General features: G+C 39.3%; 1 protein-coding gene across 2 annotated transcripts in view; it reads left to right on the top strand.

The window, feature by feature from the left end:
- The window catches only part of GMDS (GDP-mannose 4,6-dehydratase), a 786,198-nt gene extending 764,033 nt beyond the window's left edge, over window positions 1-22,165 (top strand). Inside the window, exons 10-11 of one of the 2 annotated variants that reach the window (XM_027842109.1) lie at window positions 20,781-20,849; window positions 21,623-22,165. In XM_027842109.1, the coding sequence (XP_027697910.1) occupies window positions 20,781-20,849; window positions 21,623-21,685 (132 nt within the window). In that variant the 3' untranslated portion in view covers window positions 21,686-22,165. The remainder of the gene's footprint in view (window positions 1-20,780; window positions 20,850-21,622) is intronic. The other variant, XM_027842184.1, reaches the window with a different exon arrangement.
- Window positions 22,166-24,602: the final 2,437 nt, after the last annotated feature.

Below are 24,602 nucleotides of genomic sequence, written 5' to 3'. Positions count from 1 at the left end.
TATCTACTATGTGTCAGACTCTGTTCTAAGCACTGGGGCTACAGATACAAAAGTAGCATAGACCCTGCTCTCAATGTCCTTGCATTCTACCAGTGCAGGGATGCAACCCATATGGGACTACAACACATATCAGGGAAGAAAGCATTGGTAGGCAGTCATAACGATTGTGAGTAGAGCCATAGGTCAGTAGATTGTCATGCCCTCATAGTGGCAGTGTTAATATTGTTTTGATTATTGTTCCCATGTAAAAGGCAAAATGTAGTCTATGGCCTAGTGTTCCCAGAGGACTCTGGGATCTTGACCCCCAAAATGGTCAGTTTTTCTTCCTTTGTCTTATTATCCTCACCTGGATTAATCCAGGAAACTTCCAAAATCAAGCTTAAGTATACTAGGGTTCCAGGGCATCCCAAATGTGAGGGGAAGAGTCCCAAATCCTCTTAAGACAATATGGTAATTGGATATGGGAAGCCTTTACTTCACATCACAGAAAATGCACAAGATGCTAATTAATGACTCTTGGGAACTCATGAACAAATACAGATGCAAAATATAATTAATTTAAATAGCCCATTGGTTCCTCACAAGAAGGGAATCCCACGTCATCCCCCAGTAAGGGAGGACACACAGACATTAGCAAGGCAGATGCTAAGATTCTCACATGGTATGAGGCTAGATAGGTAGACGGATGATGACTTACTCCAAGGCAGTGGTAGTGAGAATTGAAAGGACGGGACAGAGGCAAGTGATAAAGACAATAAATGCTGTGAGATTTCAAAGCAGGGAGAGGTCAGTGTAGTCTGGGGTTATCAGTGAAGGCTTCACAGATAGGGCTTGAAGAATAAGTAAGATTCCAGTAAATAGAGAATAGAACAACAAATAGCTTGGACAAAAGGAAGGAAGGAGAAAAGTACAAGGTGTGTCTGGGTGACAGTAAGTTATACATGGAGGGAAACATTCATGGAGGGAAATTATGAAAGGCAAGGTGAAAGAGATAAGCTAAAGCCAGTATTAGAGAGTCTTGAGTGCTAGTCTAAGGAATTTGGACTTTTTCATATAATCGGGGGGAATCATTGAAATTATATAGCCATGGGGTAGGTAAGTGGCACAGTGGATAAAGTGCTGGGCCTAGAGTCAGGAGGACTGGAGTTAAAATCTGGCCTCATACACTTACTAGTTGTGTGACCCTGGGCAAGTCACTTAACCCTGACTGCTTCCAAAAAGGAAGGAAGAAAGAAAGAAAGGAAGGAAGAAACAAAGAAAGAAAACTTATATAACCATTAGCCATTAACAAGCCTAAAAATACTAAGGGGCAAGGAAGAGTGCAAAGGGAAGAAATAGTTATCTAAGAGCCTGAGTTGAGTTTTGAGTCAGGAGCTTGACGGTTGAGGCATGAGTCTACATTTCATCTATTTTAACTTGACCAAAGTTTTGCTAGGGTGATAATAGTATGGTCAGTCATTTTCTTGACTATTCATTCATCTATAATCAAATGACTGTACAGTATCTGAATGAAATTTTTTTTAAAAAGCACCTGGAGCTGACATTTTCATAACACGTTATGGTTCACAAAGTGCTTGAAATGTTATCTCATTTTGATCCTCACAATAACCCTGGGAGGTAAATGCTACTATTATCCCCCTTCTACAAATGAGGAAACTGAGACCTCAGAGGTTAAGTGATTTGCCCCAGGGTCACACAGGTAATAAATATGTGAGGCAAAGCTTGAACCCGGGTCTTCCTGGCTCCAAGTCCAACATTCTATCCACTGCACTGCCAGCTGCCCAAGAAACTCACACGCCAATAAGAAGAAACTACAAGCATAAGAGGATTGTGCTGCAGAGCTAATGGAAAGGCTCAGTGGACCTTAGGATGGAGTAGCAAGGCAAATGGTAGGTAATACAGCTTCCTTAGTGTCGTGTCCACTGATAAAACCATATCCATTTCTGACATTGACGCCATTTGAGACTTTGATGACAAGAATCTTATTTTGAGGGTCTTTGGCTCTGGCTGCAAGGAAGCTAGGAGAGCTCAGCACTTGCAGAAGCAATCCCCAGGTTTGATAAGGTTTGCATCTTAGATGATGGTGGCAGGGGCTTGGCTTGAGGCAGGGCCAGTGGCCAGCGGCCCTGTTATTTCCGCAACTCTTAGACACAGAGGTGTTCATGAACAAAATTCCCTTTTTATTCCCTAGTTGCCACTGCTTAGTAATCGCTGTTTCTTCCAGACTCCTCTGTTTGGAATTTAAAACCCTTCACATCCTAGTCCCAACATCTCTTTCCAGCCTTATACATTCATTATTCCCTTTTAGGCACCTTCTGGTTCAACCAGATTGACCTCAGTGTTCTTCGTTCACAGTTCTCCATCTCCTGCCTCAAAGCCTTTGCTGTGGCTGTCTCTCATTTCTCCTCTCCTTATTCACTCCCTCCTCACCTCCACCTCATAGAATTCTTAGTTTCCTTAAAGACTCAGCTCCTTCTCTGCTTTCTACTTGAAGCCTGTCCTGACCTTCTCCCTCCCCTTGGCTGCTTGTATCTTCCCTCCAAAATCACTCTGTATCTTTTTTATATAGATCTACATTGTGTACAGTTGATTTCCTCTGCTGAACTTTAAATTCCTCAAGGGTTTCTTTCACTTTTGTCTTTGTTATCCCCAGCACCTAGTGCATAAGGTATGTGCTTAACAAATGCTAAGTAATTGATTTGCTGATTGAGTTTTCTCAGGTCACAATTATGATGATAATGATGATGATGATGATGATGATGATGACATTTATATAGCACCTACTGTGTGCCAGGCACTGTGCTGGATGCTTTACAAATGTTCTTTCCTTTAATCCTCACAACAACCTTGGGAGGCATTACCTCTAGATTGACTTCACTACTGTCAGTCTCAACCCACAGGGCTGTCATGTGCCATACCTGACAGCTTCAGCAGAGACAAAATGCACATAGCCAGAGGGACATATATAAATTGCTGCTTCTTCTATTTCAACATGTAGATTCAGTCTATAAATTCTTTTTCGAGGTTTAATTACCTTAGAAATCGTCTTTGGTTCTTGCTGCTCCTCCCTCCATGCACACCCCAGCAATTTGTAATAGCTAAGACAGTCTTATTTTTGGCGCTGGAATCTGCATTCTTTTTTTTAAATAGGAACAGGTTGTTCTATAGAAATCAAAGGCTCTTTGGAAGCCTACCAGATTAGCACAGTTTGGGTATAAAGTCTTGCCTTTAGTTTACACTGACCTAGAAAGCAGCAGTTCCTGGAAGCATCTGACTCAAAGCTATTGGACAGACAGAAAACTCCATTAGCAGAACTTTGTGAGTTGAGTTTCAAGTACATAGGTGTTATGAAAGAGCTGTTTCCTCTTTAGTTGCTAGCCTGCCATGCACATATACTGTGTGATGATTTCTATGAATAATAACCTTCCATAGAAGCTCTTCTTCCAGAATATAGAGCCATTCCATTCATTTTTACTCACTGTAGTGTTGAACTTTCCCTGAGCTTTTTGAAGACTGTTCATCCTCAGCCTCTTAGCCCAATCCTATATTTATAGACTCACAGAATGTTAGACCTCTTAGATCATCTAGTCCGATCCCTTCAATTTACAAATGAGGAAACTAAGTCCCAGGAAGAAGTAGGTTAGCCAAAGTAATACAACTGATAAGCTGAAGAAAAGGGACTTAAAAACCAGGTTTCCTGATCCTAAGTACAGTACTCTTTACAGAATGCTCTGTACATCCTCGTTTATATTTCTAGCCTGAATATTCTGTCCTGTAGAAGCAACCTGCCTAAAATGTGCTTTTCTGGGCTCATATAGAAAGACAAAGTGTGATATTTTCTAACAAGTCTTGTTTCTCTTCTTAAATCCTGGACTCTAGTCCTATGTTTTTCCATTTATAGCCCTTACGTTATCTGCACCTAATCCTTCCTACAGTTAATCACTGTTGGAAAGAAATGTCTAGAACTTTACCAAATTCATCTTCACCAGCTTATATGCCCCACTGTCATTAAATGCCTCTGGAACCAGTGGTTGAATGAGGGTAGTGTATATAGCATTTGCCCAGGAGTTAGAAAGACCTGGGTTCAAATCCCTTCGCTGTGAGACCCTGGGCAAGTGACTTCACATCTCTGAGCCTCAGTTTCCTGCTCTCTAACAGTAGGGATAATAATAACATACCTGGTAGGTTGTTATGAGAATCAAATGAAATTATGTAAAATGCTTTGCAAATCTTGTTGTTTGTTTGTTTGTTTTTGGCTAGGCAAAGGGGTTAAATGACTTGCCCAGGGTCACACAGCTAGTAAGTGTTATGAGTCTGAGGTCAGATTTAAACTCAGGTCCTCCTGACTCAGGGGCCGGTGCTCTATCCACTGCACCACATAGCTGCCCCGATGCTTAGCAAATCTTAAAGAGCTGTAACAATACCAAGTGTTATTATTAGGTCATTCCTTTTAATTTCTCATGTTTGAGATTCACCTATCCATTTTTATATATCACATTTCTTATACATTTAAGAATTGAGTAGAGTACCTACAAAGAGTTGACATCCATCTAAAGTAATATATGTATGTCCCATTCCAAGCCTGAAGGCTTCAGTCCACCTCTATTCCCAACACCAACAAAGAAATATACTCAGCACCAACCTTGAGAATCCTGAGAACTTTGAGAGCCAACTTTTGGGGGAAACCCAATTGTCAGTATTACAAGTGAACTGGTAGACTCAGTTCGTGAATGCTGCTTGATCATAGATGGAGAAATGTTATGAATAGGGCATATTGTCATCCTTATATATAAATACTTAAAGCAAATGTTTTCCTTTTATCAATATTAATAGTCAGAATTTTTTCCCCTCTTTCAGATACCTTGTATATTTGACCCTCAATACCTTTACAATTATGTAACCTCCAGCACAATGTCCTGTACATTGATTTGGACAGATCCAGTCTCTTTTCCTTTTTTTCTTTTTTAATTTAGAGGTGTTCTTTATTTTTTAAGTAGTATTTTATTTTTTCCAGTTACATGTAAAGACAATTTTAACATTCTTTTTTTAAATTTTGAGTTCCAAATTTTCTCCCTCCCCCTTACTTCCCCCTCCCTAAAAAAGTAAGAATTTTAAATAGGTTATATATGTGCAAACATGTAAGATATATTTCCATATTAGTCATGTTGTGAAAGAAGAAACAGACCAAAAGGGAAAAAGCACAAAAAAAGATAAAGAAAGTGAAAATAGTATGCTTCGATCTACATTCACACTGCATCCATTCTTTCTCTGGATGTGGATGGCATTTTCCATCATGAGTCCTTTGGAATTGTCTTGGATCACTGGATGCTTTTCCTACTTGTTCTCTTTTCTGTAAGTTCATCCCAGACAGTGATGTTAGGGTCCAAAGGCTGTAGTACTTCCACTTTCCTTGATGGAGAAAAGTTTATTGTAATTATTTTTTGTAAACGTTTCACGTTTTTCTTTTGTCTTTAATCCTCTTTCCCTTTTAATACTTGAGTGACATTGTGATTATTTCTTTTGTTGTTGTTGTGTTGTTATGTGTTTTTTGGGGGGGGGGAGTGCAGGGAAGCAGTCAGGGTTAAGTGACTTGCCCAGGGTCACACAAGTGATTACGTTTTACTGATAAAATTTACTAAAATTTCTTCATTCTGGTTTTTCCCTCCATTGCTGCTTCTTTCTGTTTTATGTGATAATATTACTCATAGCTGTCCATTACCTTTCTTACTATGATTTTACAAATAACTTTGTAGTTTACCTTTCTATTACTTTTGACTGCCATCAACCTCCCAAGTAAATCAGGTGTTTGCTGACTATGGGGCTTTCTGGTTTGTTTTGTTCTCCTTACTGTGGCAATATATATTGGTTTAGCTTCTAGATAAAATTATTGTAGTCAGTGTTGATGTCTTTTGTGTGGTCCATTTCCCATTTTTTAGTTAAATTGTTAGTTTAAATAGTTCAGAATTAAGTTGTTTTGATTATACAATTTATCTTTTTCTCATTGTTGTTCTTGTCTATTACTGATTTTGATTTCATCTTAGTTTTGTAGAGTTAATACACATATGTCTGTCTCAAGAATAACTTCCACAGGGGGCAGCTAGGTGGCTCAGTGGACAAAGTACCAGCCCTGGAGTCAGGAGGTCCTGAGTTCAAATCCAGCCTCAGACACATGATACTTACTAGCTGTGTGGTCCTGGGCAAGTCACTTAACCCCATTGCCTAGCCCCACCTCAAAAAAATAAATAACTCCCCACATCAAGAGCAAGTCTCTTCCTTGCTGTTAAAATGTAACTGGTTTTGTTCTTTATGTTGTTATTTGTTACTCATCATGTCCACTGCTGACCAATTCTTCCCATACAGCAAAATAATGTTAAAAAGTTCAAGGAAATAAAACACAACTGTTCCTTCTTTTAACCCTTCCGTATCCCTATAGACTTGTCTCAAGTTCCTCTTCATTTGCCCTTCCCAGCTAAGTAGGAGAGGGGATAGCTCACCCAAGCTGGTCACCTACTTACTAGAGTACCAAAGAAGAATGAATAGTCTAAACCTTAAGTAGGTATGACATTTATGACTGGATTTAAATTTTTTTAAATAAATCTGATATTTACAGATGAATCATTAAAGAAATGACCCAGCTCCCTTTTCAGGTGCTAATAATAATAACTAACGTTTACCTAGGCTTTAAGATTTGCAAAGGTCTTTACATATATGACCTCATTCCATCTTCACACTTAGAAGGAAAACAGGAATAATTTTCATCATATTGTTAGGGTCAGCTGAGCCTTTTTCTATAACTTATGAAGTTATGCACAAAAAAGATTCCCAGGGACCCCATAAGAAATGGGCTAAAAAAGAGAAAAGCTAGGTGCAAGCGGATTGCCACCTACCTAGGGATCCCATTCCATCCCATCTTCTCCCTGAGATTGCCCGCTCTGTCATCCCTACTCCTCTTTCAATCCTACTTCAATCTTTCCTTGTCTACTAAATGCCAGCATACATACCCATACTGTCTTCATCCTCAAAAAACCTCCCCTTGACCTGACCGTCCCCACTAGGTAGTTTATCTTCCTCCCTTGTATGGCTAAACCCCTTGAGAAGGCTGACCACAGTAAAGGTCCCCACTTCCTCTCCTTTCATTCTCTTCTTAACTCTCTGCAGTCTGGTTTTTGACCTCATCATTCAGCTGAAACTACCTGCTCCAAAGTTACTAGTGACCTCTTAATTGCCCAATCCAATGGTCTTTTCTCAGTCCTCACATTTCTCCTGTCTACAGCCTTTGACACTGTTGATCACCATCTTCTCCTGGATATTTCTCTAGGTTTTCATGACCCTTCTCTTCCCTGGTTCTCCTCCCAACTTTCTGACCATTCCTTCTCAGTGTCCTTTGCTGGATCTTCATCCAGGTCATACCCACTAGCTATGGATGTTGCCCAGGGATCTATCATGGCCCCTTTTCTATAAACTATTTTCACTTAGTGATCTTATAAGCTATCTTATAAACTATTTCACTTTGTGATCTTATAAGCTCCCATGGATTCAATTAACATCTCTGTGCTTATGGTTCTCAAATCTACTTATCCAACCCTAACCTCCTCCCTGATTTTTAGTCTCACATCTCCAATTAATTGTTTGACCTCTCTAACTAGACAAATCAAAGAGTTTTCCCCAAGCCCTCCCCTCTTCCTAACTTTTCTGTTGCTGTCAAGGGTACCATCATCCTCCCAGTCGCCCAGGCTCACCACTAGATATCATTTGCAACTCCTCCCTCTCACACTCCCCATACCCAAGCAGTTACCAAGTCTTGTCTATTCTAATTTTGTAACATCTTTCATATATTCTCCCTTCTCTCCTATGACACTGCCACCACTCTGATGCATCATCACTTCATACCTGGACTGTCTCCTGCTCTCTCTCTGCCTCAAGTCTCTCCCCATTCCAACCCATCCTCCATTCAGCTATCAAATTGAATTTCTCAAAAAATGCAGATTTGACCATGCCACCCCCTCCCATTAGATAAATTCCAGTGGCTCCTTATTTGTTACCTTCAGGATCAAATATGAAATCATCTGGTTTTCAAATCTGTTTATAACCTGGTCCCCTTCTACCCTTCTTTCACCTTACTCTCTTTCATAGACTTTGTGTTGCAATACCATGACCTCCTTACCATTTCTCCAATGAGACACTCCATCTCCCAACTCTGTGCATTTTCATTGGTTGTCCCCCATGCCTGACTTCCTTCAAATCCCAGCTAAATTTCCACATAATACAAGGAGCCCTTTTTGATTCCCCTTAATGGTAGTTGCTTCCTTCTGTTGATTATCCCTAATTTATCTTTATATATCTTATTTGTAAATAGTTGTTTCCATGTTGCTTTTCCTATTAGACTGTGGACTCCTTATGAGCAGAGACTATTTCTTGCCTTCTGTTGTCTCCCTAGCATTTGGCATACTTCCTGGCACATAGTAGACAATGCTTATTGACTTGACCTTAAAATTTTTCACTCTCTTTAACCTGATAGACACTTTCCTGGGTCACTTCACTCACCTTCATGCTTTGCAGCAAAATGACAAATTTAGGATTGAAACCAAGGTCTCCAACATTTCTCTAAGCTCCAAATCAGATCCAAAACATAATTGCTGGTATAGCTTCCAAATTGGGTGATTCATACTCATGAGACAGAGGGCCCATGTAGGCTTCCCATAGGCCTAGATGAAAGGGTCCAGTATGTACAGACTACTGATGATGACAGAGGAATCATGAAATGTTAGAAATGGGGCATTAAGGACCTTTTAGTCCAACCCTATCTTTTTAAAGATGAGGAATTCAGGTTCAGAGAAGTAACTTGCCCAAGCTTATTTATGTAGGTAATAAGTAGAAGGACTGAGATTTGAACCCAGGTCTTCTGACTCCAAATATAGTGTTCCTTTCACACTTAAGAAATGTATAATAAATTGAAATAAATTTAACTAAATGAATTTTACTCTGTTAAGTTTGATGGTGTATATGGGTGAGGGTTTTTTTTAATATCAGTGAGTTTTTTGGGTTTTGTTTTTGGCTTTTTTTGTTTGTTTGTTTTTTTGTCATTCAAAGCCTTCAGTGTTATTCTATATAAAAATATAGAATAAGGGGGAAAATGTTTGTCAGTGGGAATTAAACCCAACTTCACACATGGGTAGCCCTAAACCTTGAACACTGGTCCTTTTCAGCAAACACTGCCTCTTTGGCAAACAAAGCACCTGCAAAGGGTTACTGTTCAGAGTGGGAGACTTGGATTCCCCCACCAAAGCTTTCATCAAAGTAAATCTGATCCTTTTCCACATGTTTTTCCTGAAAGGGTGTTATGATTTTCTAGATGTTTGGTGGCTGGCAATAAATTAGTTTTTTATGATGTCATGAGAAAGGCCACCTCTTGGATTTCCTTCTCCCTCATTCAAACTAAAGGATAAGTATGGGATATTCAGAGAGTAAAGTGAATGTAAGTTGTTTGATTTTAACCCCTTTGTGACTTGCGGGTGTTGAACTGAGGCAGATTGAAAAGGCGAGCTCCCTAGGCTTCACTTCATATTTGTGGAGTCATTGGATTACAGACTCAGAGCTGGAAGAGAGCCTCAGAGACAAGCTAGGAACCTCATTTGAGAGATAAAGAGCTTAGGCCCAAGGAACGATGAGACTGGCCTAAAATCACCTAGCTACTGAGTAGTCTGAGTGGTCATGGAAACCAGGTCTGGAATCAGCCCTGTCCTAGAGTCCATCCCTAGACTCCAGTCCAGCATTCTATCTCCTTCACCATCCCCCCCCCCCCGTGGGGCAATGGGTTTGCTCTCTGTATATTGGCCAAATCTCCTAAACTGGCAAGCACCGGCATCAAATCAAGACTTTCTTAATAAAAAACAAGAATTAAGTGCCTACTATTGTCCAGGCACTGTATTAGGCACTGTACAAATACAAAAGTGAAGATAGTCCCTGCCCTCAAGGAACTTAGATTCTACTCAGGGAGACAACGTGCAAACAAATATATACAAAGCAAACTGTATACAGGATAAAGAGGGAATAGTTAACAGAGAGAAAGCACTAGAATTAAGAGGGGTTGGGAAGGACTTCCAGTAGAAGGCAGCATTTCAGTTGAAACTCAAAGAAAACCAGGTAAGTCAGTAGTCAGAAAGGAGGATAAAGAGCATTCCAGGCATGGGAGAGAGCCAGAATTGGAGAAGAAAAGGTGGAGGCACCCATTAATGATAGCCTTGTCAAGGAGTTTATAGGCAGAAGAGAACAAACCAGTAAACAGGGAGAGATTGAAAATAAGTGAAAGATTGGGGATAATGGGGGGGTCTATTGTAGAAGAAAGGATATAATAGAAATGTTTGAACAAATAGAGGCTTTAGACTTGGTAAGGAGTAAAACCACTTTACCATGTAGAGACAGGGGTGAAAATGGAAATGTTAGAAGACTTCTGACTGATAGGGGACCAGGAAGAGGGGAGAAGAGAGATCTCATAGCAAATGGCCTCATTTTTTCCTATAAAATATGAGGCAAAGTTCATGGATGGTCTGAGGAAGGATGAAAAGGTCTGAAAGAGCCACTGAGGACAATGGGATAGTAAGCTGATAAGGGAAGCAATAGGATTGCTTAGCAGCAGTAAGGGCCCAGTTGAGGTCATATAACATAAATTTGTAATGGAATAGTCAGAACATTTGCGTAGTTTTCTCCATATTCATTCAGTAGCACATATTTGAGATGTCCAGGCAGGGAATGGTGGTTGTGATAAGAAGCAGAGGCTTGACTGGGTATAATCAGCAATATGATAAAGGGACTAGGAATTCAAGAGAAGAGGACAGTATAGAGTTGGATTAGTTCACCAAGAGGTCAAAATGGGAAGTAGGGGAGAGAGTATCTAGTGCAGGGAAGATGGACTGGGAGAGAATTGAGGAGTCACAAGATTGGAGGTCATAAGACAAAGAGTAACAAAGAGTAAGACTGGGGTCAAGGAATTGGAGATGGTAAGCAAACAGCCTGACAAATTTTCATTTTCATTCATTGTGAGTAAGGTGTATATAGCCCATTGTTTATGCTTAGTTGTTTCTTTTTTTTTCCTTTTTTTTTTTTTTTTTTTTTTTTGTGAGGCAATCAGAGTTAAGTGACTTGTCCGGGGTCACACAACTAGTAAGTGTCATGTGCCTGAAGCCAGATTTGAACTCAGGTCCTCTTGACTCTAAGGCCAGAGCTCTATCCACTGCGCCACCTACCTGTTCCTAGTTGTTTCTAACAAAGTAACCTTGAGCAAGTCACAGACTTTCCTGAGTCTCTGTTTCTTCATATCTAAGATGAAACAGTTGAACTAGGTGATTTCTAAGGTCCTTCCAGCTGTAAATCTATGATTCTGTGGCCTAGCCAATAACTTCACTCTACTTTATCATTTTCTACATGTCCCTAAACATTCATGTGAATGTGAATGCTGAGCTAAGACTAATCTTTATCACTTTGGTATGCCTGACATTTAGCTCAGTATTAGTGGACTCAGATTCTTTACTGTAGCTCCTAAGTGAGAAATATGTTTGATAAATATATGAAAATTCAAGTGTACAGAAAAATAAAGCTTATCACTTACATTCCAGTAGAAGATAATCTCTTTGAGGGCCAGAGCTGTTTTTCATTTTTTGACTTTGTATCTCTAGACCCTAGCCCAGTACTTTGCCTACTGTAGGTGCTTAACAAATGCTTATCAGATTGGATCGGACTGGAAGCCATTAGTTTAGCAAACTATTGTTGTGGTGGTGATGGGCAACAGAAAGTACAAAAATAATTAAAACCTAAAGGTTCGTTTTCATTTCCCCTCCCCCGCCCCACTCCCAATGTTTTTCCAGTAGCAGAGTGAACTGGATTGACTTCGAATCACCCAAGGATGATACCAAGGAAACAGGGCAAAAAGAAAAAAAAAATAGGAATTGAGGAAGGAAGAGAAACAAGATCCCTGGTACATCCATAAATTGGATGATTATCATAGAACAATAACTTTTGAGTTGGAAGAGACCAGAGAGAGACCATCTAGTTCATTCTCACTCCCCTTTATTTTATAAATTAAGGGCCAGAGGTGAAGTGATTTGCTCCAGGGTACTAACAGCAGAGATGGGACAAGAAGCCAGGTGTCCTGACTCTGTCCTGACTGCCCTTTCATATATCTGTCTTTCCAGTGATCCTATTCAAAAACCCTGCGATTGGGCAAATATTATTCATTTTCCCCAGATAGATTCAGATTAAGTGACTTACCCAGAGCCACAAGAGACGTCACTGGCAAAAACCAGACTAGAGCCCAGTTCTTCTGACTCCTAATCTACTACCCTTTCCACTCCACTTGGAGGTATTGGGGAGGGAAATGAGTTGGTTCCTTTAAAAGGGGATTCTATAAACCCAAAATAGTAGTCACAAGGGTTAGAAGTTTGGATGGGAAAGCCATGAAGGTCTTTCTGTTCTCTTGGTCTATAATATTTTCCACTCTCTGAAAAAGTAGAGATTTGTCGTAAAAAGGAAGAGATCTCTTTTAGTCTGAGAACCCGTGGGACCATGCCTGGTAGAAGCCAAGAAGGTAATAAGTCTGTAGGTGGGTAACCATTTGAAAGGGATCCCATTGTATTTGTGTGTGCCTCTGGGTCTGTGTGTGTGTGTGTGTGTGTGTGTGTGTTTGTGTGTGTGTTTCATTAATGAAGAGCTTTCTTGATGTAGAATGAGCTATTGTGCTGCCAAAAAGTGGGGGGGAAAGAGAGGGAACTGAGGAAGAACATAAAGGAAAATTAATCTCTAAAAATGATCTAAAAGGCAAGGATATTTGTTTTTAAACATAATAAGTGACTTTTCTAACCTCAGCCATCTAGCTTAGATGACCAGAAAGACAGTCATTTCTAATAAATGGAATTAATTTTTAAAAGACCTAGTAGGAAACAAGTTTAAGAGAAATTAGCTTCATTACAATTAAAGATCAGTTGTGGCTTGAACACAACTTCCCTGGGATCAGGAGTAGTGACTTTGTCTCTGCAATCTAAAGATAAGGCAGAATTAGAGTGGTTTGGATTTTACTTAACAAAGATACTTTGTACTGTACTTTTATCTCAAGGAAAAGGTGCCACCTGGAACAGATGCAAAACCTCTTGAGTTGCATTTTGAATGTGATTGTCTGGAGGTTTAATTAGCTAATGTTTGTTAAGTGCTTTGAGGGTGAAGAGTACCAAGTAGCAAGAGAAAAGACTGAGTGCCTCCAGAGCTCAGGAATGCTGTGACCCAATTACGTCCCAGCTGATCTTTAATTGTTCTTTTCAAGTCGTTTTATCTCCTTTCCGCAGGGTTATTGTCACCTCCTACTGCCACAGGTAGTTCATTATATACTAGGTCCAGTTATTAACAGTAACCATTAATTTCCTGTAAAGATGGCCCAGGCTTTGAAGACAGGAATGCTGAGATTACTAACAGTGTTTATCTCTCTTTCATGAAATTGCCCCCATAGATTACCATTCTGAGTCACATCCCTTGATAAAGGAAGGTAAGAATGATGTGCAGTGAAGTCATTATAGGCGAGAGAATTCCACTTATTGGCAATTAGCCCAACTTTCATGCATATTTTAAAAAGATACTGTTCTGAGGATTTGGGATCAGTACGATCAGAAAGTAGTCATGAAAGATTTGTAGTAAACCTTTACAACTGGCGTGTGTGTGTGTCTGTGTGTGTGTGTGTGTGGATCCTGAGTTGTCCTTTTCCACCACAGACTTGGTCAAAGTAAAATGACATCATGAAATTTTTGAAGTTATTTGTGTAGAGTTTTTTTTTAAAGTAGCTTATTGAAAAAAACACCTAAGACTAGACATTCCCCAAAAAGCTACTGCACACCATGTCTGAGAAATTCTTTCCCCAGCAAAGCCCCCTCAGGCCAAAGCCTGGATAAACAGGACAGACTCCAAAGGTCAACCAACTCTGGCTGTGCAGATCAGCCAGAGAATGAGTTCCAGAGTCAAGGACCCTCCACTGAGAACACCCTGCTCCTGTCCCCTCAGATTCCAACTCTGAGGGCTACCAGGGAAAGCAGAATTTGAAATCTTAGCCACCAAAGCACATATGAGGAAAGAAACTGCACCCTTTATATGCAATACATCACAGAGTGAGTGAATGCATCTTCATTCTAAATGACAAATGTAGCCAAGAGATGTAACTGAATCAGGTTATCTACACATCTCCCAATGACTACCTGAACATTGACTAGCTTCCTAAGCCACCTTAAAAATTTTTTTTTATTAGGTTTTCTGGATAATTGTCAATTCTTGTGATTTTTTTAATCCCTTGCCTAACCAGATTTTTTTCCATTTATGCTGATCATCTTTGATATAATATAAAAAGAGATGTTCCTGAACAAGAAATGTCATGTACAAATAATGTTATAAAACTGTTCCATAATAAAGGAAATGCTCTTTTAAAGAGAAGACATGCTTTTATCTAGTAACAAATACATATAAAATAACAGAAAGTATTTTTTCAGTTTCATAAAAAGGATTGTGTTGAACACAAAAGCTAGAATTTCTTTTTAGTGTTTATAGTGCCATAAGAATCAAAGATTTTCTTTTTTAAAAAAAGATGCAAGTCACATAGTTGCTGTTTCTTAAAAGCTGCTAGTTTTAAATAACATATTTGATACATTTGGGGATTATTTATTCACTGACTCAGGAGAATAGCTAGGAGATCACATAATCTTAAAAGATAGCCATTGACTCTAAAAAAGCTCGAAATTTCACTTAACTCTGTGGAAGAAAAACTACTGAAAATCAGGGGACTTGGGAATCAGACCCATGTCTAGTCAAGTTGGGTTAATGTATTTGTGCCTTTCCCTAGGTTTGACTTTAGCACAAATGTAGTCTTGGTAACAATGTGATTGTTTCAGCATGCTCACCCAAGGAATATACAGTATGTGATGTGTCCCTATGTTAACTTGTGTACTGCTTCTTCTATTACAGTGACTAAGATATCAGACATAGTGCAGAGACCCACTCCCTCTGTTTTGCTCCATTTGCCATTTTATCTCTAGTGTCAGTATGCTTGTCAGAATCAGTGCTGACTGACTCATTTTCCCTAAGGTTGAGCTGAAGCATTGTTTGAGGCCTGGCAGCATTCTGTTAGCCCCAGCTGATGGACAATACCACTGATTCCCCACTTCCTGAGCAGACCAGACAGTTTGCTGTTTTCTTCTTGTCTCTTATCACCCCTTGTCATTAAAAGAGAGGCCTGCATTCAGCCATTTAGTTTGTGCTAATATAAAGCAGTCAAGGGGAAGAAAATAGGGAAATATCATTACCATTATTAACACCATTATATTTTATTATTGTTGTGAGTTTCATTACTTCTTTGGAGAAAGACTAAATTGAACAGTGAAAACCTAGAGGATAAAGGAGTTAACTTATACAGACAAGATAAGTGCTACTGCAAATTTTCTCAGAAAACTGCAGGTCTGATTTTTTTTTCACATATGGGTTGATTTACAAATATCTAATCTTGACATGTTCATTAAGGCTTTTTCCATTTTTTTGTTCTGTCTTTCTAAAATGGAGCCCTGACCCAAGAGTAAAACTTTCCTGCCCACACTGCATTCATACAAATTTAGATCAAGAACCAAATTCATTGGCATACTTTCATTCCCTTGGTACCTGAGTTATTCCACTACTTTGCTTTTCTAAGAACAGTAGAAGGAAAAAATGAAAACTGAGGGCCCCGCATGGCTCCCTTTCTGAAATTCCTAAACATATTTAGCATGATGTTTTCCTGGCTCTTGACTTTCCTTATTTTGTATTGGCTCAAGTAGGTACCTTGCACTTAGTAGACGCTCAGTAAATGTTTTTGAATTGCATTGAGTTGTCTTATTGACAGCATTAAAGAGTACAGAAATTTAACAAAGTAATAAAAGATCTTGAAGTGATTTTCCTTTGCCCTAGACATTCTCTGCAAGTCTCAGAAATGGGCCTATTGACAAGATGTAGTATCTAACAGCTAATTTAAAATAAATAACAAAATTGTTCCGAAACAACCTGGAGCCAGGGCAGACAGGTGGAATGAAGCTTTAGGCTCTTCAAGCATGTTCTGTGAGTCCATACATTTAATGAAAGCTGTTTTCCCCCCAAAGGTTCTAAGAAGAGTGAAGGGAAAACTATCAAAGGGATTTGGTATATTAGAGGATAAACATGAAGTTGTGGGGAAGGAAAAGGAGGTTTAGGATGGAAATCACTAATGTAACTTACAGATTTATTTTGTGGTTATCTTGATGTAAATTAAAAGGTGTCAAGGATATTTGAGAGGCAGGAAATATGTAAGGATAGAAGATAAAAGGATGATGTAGTCACTCCTTTTCAGGATTTCAGGTTAACTACTACAGATTCAGTAACTCACTTAATGACTTTTCCAGAACTTGTTCTGGCTTTTTATCAGTTCATTATTACAGGAACATAAAGCAGACCAGCATTAAAACTTGTTGTCAGACTTGCTACTCTGACTGCCACTGGTGAATGGAACTGCTAGTGTGTGGCTGTGATGCTCATTGAATTAGTCATCTGTGATAGTAAGAGAAAAATTGATTTTAAGCATTTGGACATTAAATTTTTACTTCTCTTTTCTTCGTGCTATTTTGCTGCCATAAGATGCTTAGTTAAGCCCTAATTGAATTGGACAATAACAAATTACACACTGAGACCATATCATTTACCTAATGAGTAGAAATGAAAAAAATGATGACACCCAGAACCAGGGTTTAGGAAATCTAATGTTTACCTTTAAAATGCTTTATATTGTTTTTTCTCAGAAGTTTATAATCATATTTTTCAAGTTCCAGGTCACCCAGCATAAGTCCTTTTGTTCTAATTCATGAATGTGTATGTGTTGCACTATAAAATGAAACTCACAGATCATTTCTTTTAGTTGTCTGGACATATGCTACTGTTCATCAAAAACCTGCTTTTAACCTACAATTAGAGAGAGGGAGTTAAGTGGTCAAATAGAAGAAAAGAGCATTATCAGATAAACTCGTTCCTTTCCCTTGTCTTTAAGTGAAGATCATATCAATTAAGTGAACTTTTATAATGTCAAAAGATTTTCAAATCGTGCTAAATAGAAGTGGGCAATTGGGCTATTGCCTTCATTACTCCCTCAACTACTGCTGGGAGACAGAATTGTAGATGAGTCTGAGAAAAATAGCAATTCTTAACCTGCATGTAAAAATACCATTTACATAATCTGTTTTCTTTGCAAGGAGATGAATCTTTTTTTTTAATTTCCTTTCAGTCATTGTATTAATAATAAAGAAAAAGATATACCCTCTTCCCTTCCATCTAATCCTTTCCCCTAAACTAGGTTTTTGACTAACTAGAATCATGAAAACTAAAACATTGGCTATTCTCTCCTATTAATAACGTAATACGATCAAGGAAGAAAGTCCTTTAGGGAAAATTAAGTTAAAAAAAAAAAAAGACCCTGAGATACATCTAATCTTCCTTAGCCTAAAAAATTATCAGTAGCAAGAGAACTAGTTGGTTTGTACTTTAGTTCAGCAGCAACTGACTTAAAGAATGGGACTTCTCTTTTTCCTTCATAAGTTCAGTCTAATGATGCTTCAGGAAAGTACAGCTTTGGCAGCAAATAGCAATAAGCCTCTGGACTGGCATGTAGGAGTTAGCTCAAAACTAAATTTGGAAATTTAAATAGGTGCATCTCTGGTTTCAATGAAATACTTTTGCAGGATATGCTAGCAATGTCTGTTTCTAGGCTTTTCAAAACCATTTTTCTTTTTCCTTAATTGCAGTTCCCTGGTTGTTTTTATATTATGAGCTACTTGTAGAAAAATACAGGAAACAAAGTTACAATACAAATCTCCCTTGTCTGAGGCCACTGAGATCATTTGAAGTGAATCTGGTTTCAGGTTTTTGCTAACTACAAATTCAAAACCATGAATTACGTGTATGCAATGTTGGTTGATTTACAGCAAGTGTTATGAGATTAAACAATAACCATGTTTCTTCAATCCACGCAACTCCCCTGGAATTGGGGGTGGAGAGAAGGGATGATTTTTTTTTTTCATGATTCTAAATGTCACAGCACCCTCTGGGGAAAAAAAATAACATCATCTATATTTTATCGTGAAACTTACGTAAAATTAAAACCTGAGAAATGAATTAATTTTAGGGGAGGCAGTACTGAAAAATATTTCATTTGCCTTCTTCCTTTTTCAAATTATTTTGTTATTTTAGCATTTTCCCCCAATAGTGTCAACTTTTCCTAAAGATACAGTATCCATTATTCAGTGTGCTAAACTGTGCCCCTAGGGCAAGACTCTAGTTGTTTTATTAGTAGTTGCATTTGGGGGTAAAGGGGTGTTAATAATGGAATAAATTTGTACAATTTAATGGGTATTGAGTTGATGAGTAAAAAACCTGGCAGATAACCATTTAACAAGTATTGAGAATGATAGCTGTAGTAATAGATTATTTTACCAAGCACTACTTTATCTAAAAGTTACAAGATTGTTTCTAAATGGTATAGAAGTAGAACCAAAAAGACAATACTATCACAGACTTAGCTGTAAAAATTGTGTTCTCACTATGCAATACAAAATGTTACACAAGGCAATTTGGATTTATACCAAATATCTTATACATGCCAAGTTTTATGGAAATCTGCAGAAAATATTGTTTGGTGTTACATTAGGACTTGGTTATTTGTAATTTTCAGTTGAAATAATTATTTTAAATTTCTAAATACCTTTCAATCATTAAGAGCTTAAAGCATATTTGTATTGGCCTTTCTTGGGTATTTATAAAAATCCAGCTGTTTTTGCCTTTCCTTAAAGTCCTTACAATAAGAAAGTCTATTTTACCTTTAGGATAGGTACATAGGTTCTATTGATAAGCTAAACATTGCCCCAGACATCCAAGACTGGATTTTAGATGATTAGCTCAATTACAGTCTAGTCTTAGAAAACTGCAATCTTGTTTTAAAGGAAGTAGTGGAAGAGCTTTAAGGTTATTTTTTCTTCTGTTTTTAAATTTTTAGTTTATCCTTCCATAATACAGCAGTTTAATTATCTCCACCAAACAAATGAAATAATTGCATTTGCTAAGTCAGAACCTTCAGAATAGCCCTCTTTGTACGTGTGGGTGTGAGAGTGTATGCTTTATGTATTTATGCTTTTCTGTTTTCACACTTAAACTTCCCACATACACACTTTGATAAGGAACTGTCCAGTGGTCTTTGTGACTCAGCTTGAGTCTGCCCATCGCCTGGCCCCTTGCTGCACAGAGGCACACTTGAACGTTATCACGTTCCTGTATCACGGGGAACACGCATAGCCTGGGAAGGAGCGAATAGAAGAGAAGAACTGAAAACTGTTGCTAATGCACCTTTAGAGAAATTCCATGGTCTTGCTTTCAGAGACCCAGGCCATAGGCCGGCTACTTGTTTATTAGCCCCACCGCTGGTGAATAGGGGCAGAAGGGAAAGAAATGAAAAAAAGGGTACAATGGGGAGAATAGAAGTGAGTCAAGTGAGTTTACCACAATCAAGAAAGCAGCCCACCCTTTTTACATGGAAGCATCTTTTCCACTTTGCGTTTCCGGAATTGCAATTTACGTCTGTAAAACTGGAGTTAAGAGAATTTACACGAAGTGATTTTGAAACCTGGACCTACCGGTAGTTCGAAATAAATGTTAATGCAGTCAAGACTGGAACTAGTGCGAGCTTGGTGTCTGTCTTGTTTGTTTGTTCTGTGACGCTTTAGAGAGATACAGAGAGCAGAGATAACTCGGGCTTCCCATCCCTGACCCCAGCTAGCCTAATTAAACACTCATTTAGACACATGGCAATGCATCTCGAATTACTTGCCCCTCTTGCATGGGTGTTGACTTTAGTTAAAAATAAAAACATTCTCGTGTCAAAAATTTAAGTTTTGTCACTGCCAGCAGGACACTAGACTGCGAATGCAGGACAAAAGCTCAGGACTGCTCGTTTCTAATATTTTATTTAATGGGGGAAGGGGGGGGGGAGAGAAGGAATGTTGATTTATTTCTGTTTTGCTAGAGAGGTTCAATAATTCGAAACAGTTCTCACAGTAGCGTCCATGACAACTTAATGTACAAAAAAAAATCACCATTAAAGCGTCAATAGGGCTTGATAGGGGGAGCAGGGAGAGGAGGCAAGGGAGAATGGGAAAGAGGCTGGGGGAGGGAGGGCGAAGGGATTGATTGCTTTTTATGGTTTTTAAATGGCCTGTGCAGTGTATTCTTAAATGCAACTTCTAGATGATTTATAGGTCCATGAGCCTCAACTGAAATTGCACCGCGGGAGCAAAAAAGGGGGGGGGGGGGGGAGAGAAAAAAAGGAAGCTGAACTGGGTCTGCGCTTGTAGACTGCGGCGTGAAAAAATTCTGCTGCAGCCTAGAGATGTGTGTGGACTTTTGGACCGAGGAGTTTGGAAAAGTGGTGGCAGGCTGGGTGTCTGTCAACGTGCGGAAACTTCACCTCTCCTCCTCCTCTCTCTCTCCTTCTAAACTGCAACCTGTTAGGGGGCCAGGCCGAAGAGCTCCGAGGCTCGTTAGCCGACAAATTGTAGGGACTACTGGGAGGGCGAACGGGGGCCTGGGGGTGGGGGAGGGGGAAAGACCAAGATGCTTTAGATTAGAAGCCAGGCCGGCAGTAGCCTGAATCTCGAACTGCAGTAAGGACAGATGCACAGCACCCCAACCCAGGAGTTTCTCTTTCCTATTTTGCACAGGATTTTCTTCAAGGAGACTGCACCAAAGCAAAACAAAAACTAAACTGGAAGCCTCGGGTCGCTTTTGATGTAAGTTTCTGTTTTGTAATGAAATGCTCTTTTTCATCCCGCTGAAGGGAGGGAGGGTGAGGAAGAGAAAAGGCAAAGAGTGGGGAGGAGGCGGGAGACAGACAAAGTCATAGCACGTAATACCGATTTAGGGATGTGTTTTTTAGGCGGCTGGTGATATTTTAAAAGAGGTCACGGCTCATTTTCTGGGCACTGAAGGCATAATAGTTGTGTGTACCTTCCTTAAGTTTTGCTGTTGCAAGTAACGCAAACACCGGCACAAAATTAAAAGTTATCTTTTCGAAAGAAGAAAAGAGGAACTATCCTACAGAATACTGAAGCCTTGATCGGAGACTTGATTTCGGGGAGCTCCCCCGAAGGACAGAAAATGGACTAGCTTGTCCTGTGTTCCTTTCAATAAGGAATACATTTTCCTCGGCTCTTTTCTTCCTGGAGCCCTGGGCTTGTTGTAGTTGCTGATTCCTTCCTGTTACACACTGTAGCAATCACTTTTTTTTTTTTTTTTGTAAATAGTATTATTTCCCCCGAGTGCTGGTAAAGGGTATGTTTCTCCAGCTTTTTTCTGTACACTATCGAATAATCCATAAGAAGCCAGGGCTCAGGGAGAAAAAGCATTGGTGGAGTAAGGAAAGGGCCTACCTAGGGGAGGAGAGTTGGGAGAAAATTGAAACACAGGCTGTAGGGACAGCTCAGCCGATGTCACGGGATGGGATGGGCCGGAGACTGTTGGAGTAGAAGGTTAGAACATCGCCTGTCTCTCTTCCCCCCTGCAGGAACTGGTGAAAGAGATGGTCGAGGCTGATGTGGCTCTCATGAAGCACAACCCCAATGCCTAAGCTGACTTCTGGTCCCCGTCGGGGCAGCTGGTCTCCTGAAGAGATGTGATCACCTTATCCAACCCTCAAGAGGGTTAGGGTGGAGGGTTCGTTTTTCCCTTGTAATCAATCGGTGGAGGGTATCTGACTGCAGAAGGGGGGCTGACAATTGATGTGGTGGAGGAGAGGAAGATTTAATCACATCCAACACTGATTTTTTTTTCCAGTTCTCCGAAGCCATTGATTGTCTCTCCTTGTCTGGAAAAAAAAAGAATCTTTCACTCCCACAAAGACTGTAAAATAGAAACTATGACCACTCCAATGCTTGGTTCCACATTATCTCATTATAGATGCTTCATCTGAAGGATTTTATGTAATTGATGGGATGGTTTTAATCACAAATCATTCATTTTACTTAAAATTACGTTGTAAGACAACAGAAATTAGGGGGCCTTTAAATTGTCTTCTTTTTTCTTATTAAACTGGTCTTTCTACAAACTAGGATCGAGAGAGTATCATTGTTTCCTCCAACTCCGTGTGAAAATCAACAAAACAAAAGCCTATTCACACACCCCTCCATTTTGTTTTCTTCTTTTGAATCCTCTTACCATTATCTCTTCAATTTCATTCTCTTAATTTGTATCAAGTCAAACTTTCCCCCCCTGCTCTTCACCCTTTAAGCTCTTCCCCTTGGATAGCCTTCTTCCACTTGTAACTCTTTAAATTTCAGTCAGATGTTAATATAACTCAAAGAGTACAAAAAGTCATTTCCTGACCTGGCTAACTGAGTCCTTAGCTGCTGGAAAGCCAAGCAAAGAGGCCAGGGAGGGCTTCAAACGAAAGGCAGTGTTCCTTGGGATTTTTTTTTTACTAGTGACAATAAGCTCCTCTATCCAGCCACAGTTAGAACCCAGTTCCTGCTGAAGTGAACCATTCACATTCCATCCTGTTTCTGCTTACTATAATTAGACCCCATAAGAGACTTTGAACCATCTCAAAAGATGGCTTAACAAAATTGGGGGGTGGGGGGAAAAAGAAAAAGGAAAAAACTTAAAGGTAAGTAAATATTGTTGGAACATTTTGTGCCAAAGTACCCAGGTTATCCAGAGGTCATGAAAGCCATACATTTCCCTTTGGTCTAGGATTTTTCACGCACCTATTATTTTCATCCTTTTTCTCATCATTGTAGTCCCTTCTCCTTCAAATAAAAATGGGTTCTAGTTTATCACTCTAAATGACAAGATCCGAGCATTGCCTGGAACCAGTTTATTACACTGGCTCCTAGATTCATTGTTTGAGTTCATAGACAGTAGGAACTGTTTATGCAGTTTTCTGGGTTTTTAATATATATATGTATGTGTGTGTGTGTGTGTGTGTGTGTGTGCAGTGGATATATACACACATGTCCACAGTACATATACATACATATATGTACATAGGAAAACACAGAAATATTAAAGTATTATCAAAATCATGTATCAATGTAGAAGTCACTGAAATATTGAAGTATATGTATATGAAACATATATATACATTCATGTGAAATGGGTGTTTATTCACATATACCTCTACAAAAACACAAGTATGTATATCTTAAGTATATATGTATTTAAGTAATACCTTGTGTTTCTAGAACTATGATACATCAGTTGCCTTATGGAAAATAAGGACCAAAGACTAAACACCATCAATACCTTCCCAACAAAGTAATATAAAACTTTATAAGAAATTAAAGTCTTTTAACATAGCCATTTGTGTATGAGACAAAACTATTTCTGAATATATTTAGGGGCAACTTTATGATATAGAGAGGGAGGGGGTGGTAATGGAGGTGGGTGGGGAGAGTGACTGAACTGAGCTTTTAACAGTCCGTGAGTAACCAGACTGCTGGAGAAAGAGGGTTCTTTGTGTGCCTCCGTGAAAGGCAGCAGGCAGTCTCCAGAGGTGCAATGGAAAAAGTGTGTGCTTCGCAATGAGGTGGTTTCAGGGTTAGATGGAGCAGAACTGGGGCTGAGCTGTGCAGAACTGGGCTTTCAGAAGCAAGGCTGGGGAACAGTGCGCTTCTCTCCATCCTGTGCAGAAGCTCCATGGTTGCTAATTGGAAACAGATGGTTTCTTGAAGGCTGGTCCTACAGGACAGACCTTCGAAAGCACTCCCCACCCCTTTCTCTCTCTCTCTCTCTCTCTCTCTCTCTCTCTCTCTCTCTCTCTCTCTCTCTCTCCCTCTCTGTCGTTCCCCCCTTTCCTTTATCTCTCTCTAATCTCTGACACAGTACACATCAATGGCATTATTATTATATTATTATTCCACACAGGTGTACAGGTTCCCATTTTATTTTAACGCTCCACAAAGTTCTCTCTCTTTACCTATCCTCTCTCATTATCACTACACATACTTTCCATCCTCTACACACATGAATAAGAAATTGTCTGGTTTCCCAGTGGCCCTATTTAATCCCAAGTGGGGGTATAGAGCAGAAGCAATATATTGTGGCTTTTTAGAACAATCCCAAAGCCATAATAAGCTTCCTCATTGAGGAAGAGATGAAATACAAAGCAAATTCTTAGTGCAACAGTAGCAAAGCCATAATTTTAAATTATAGTTCTTAAAATGGACTATAACATTAGTTTTTGAAGGGAAAAAAACAGTTTACACAAGATGGGTATCAGGAAAGTATTTTCGGATACGACCTTTTGTGCTTCCCTTTGGGTCTCAATCCTGATGGTCCTATGGGGCTCTTTTGGTTTCATAGCCTCCCAGGGTGGGGGGTGGGGGGGGTTTACAAAAAAGATCTTCCATATTTCTGTTTTCTTTTTTGTTCTGTGAGAAAAATTAATTTGGATAAGCTTTATAAGAAAACTGCTACTAGATTTCTTTAATCCTAAATTAAAGAGATAAATCAGCTTCCAGGAGTTATCAACCCTTTTCCTTGGAAAG

This window comes from Vombatus ursinus, unplaced genomic scaffold, assembly GCF_900497805.2.
Source record: "Vombatus ursinus unplaced genomic scaffold, bare-nosed wombat genome assembly UNPS02000577.1, whole genome shotgun sequence".
Taxonomy (NCBI): domain Eukaryota; kingdom Metazoa; phylum Chordata; class Mammalia; order Diprotodontia; family Vombatidae; genus Vombatus; species Vombatus ursinus.
Note: the sequence above shows the minus strand (reverse complement) of the source record. Positions and strands in the feature narration are given on the sequence as shown.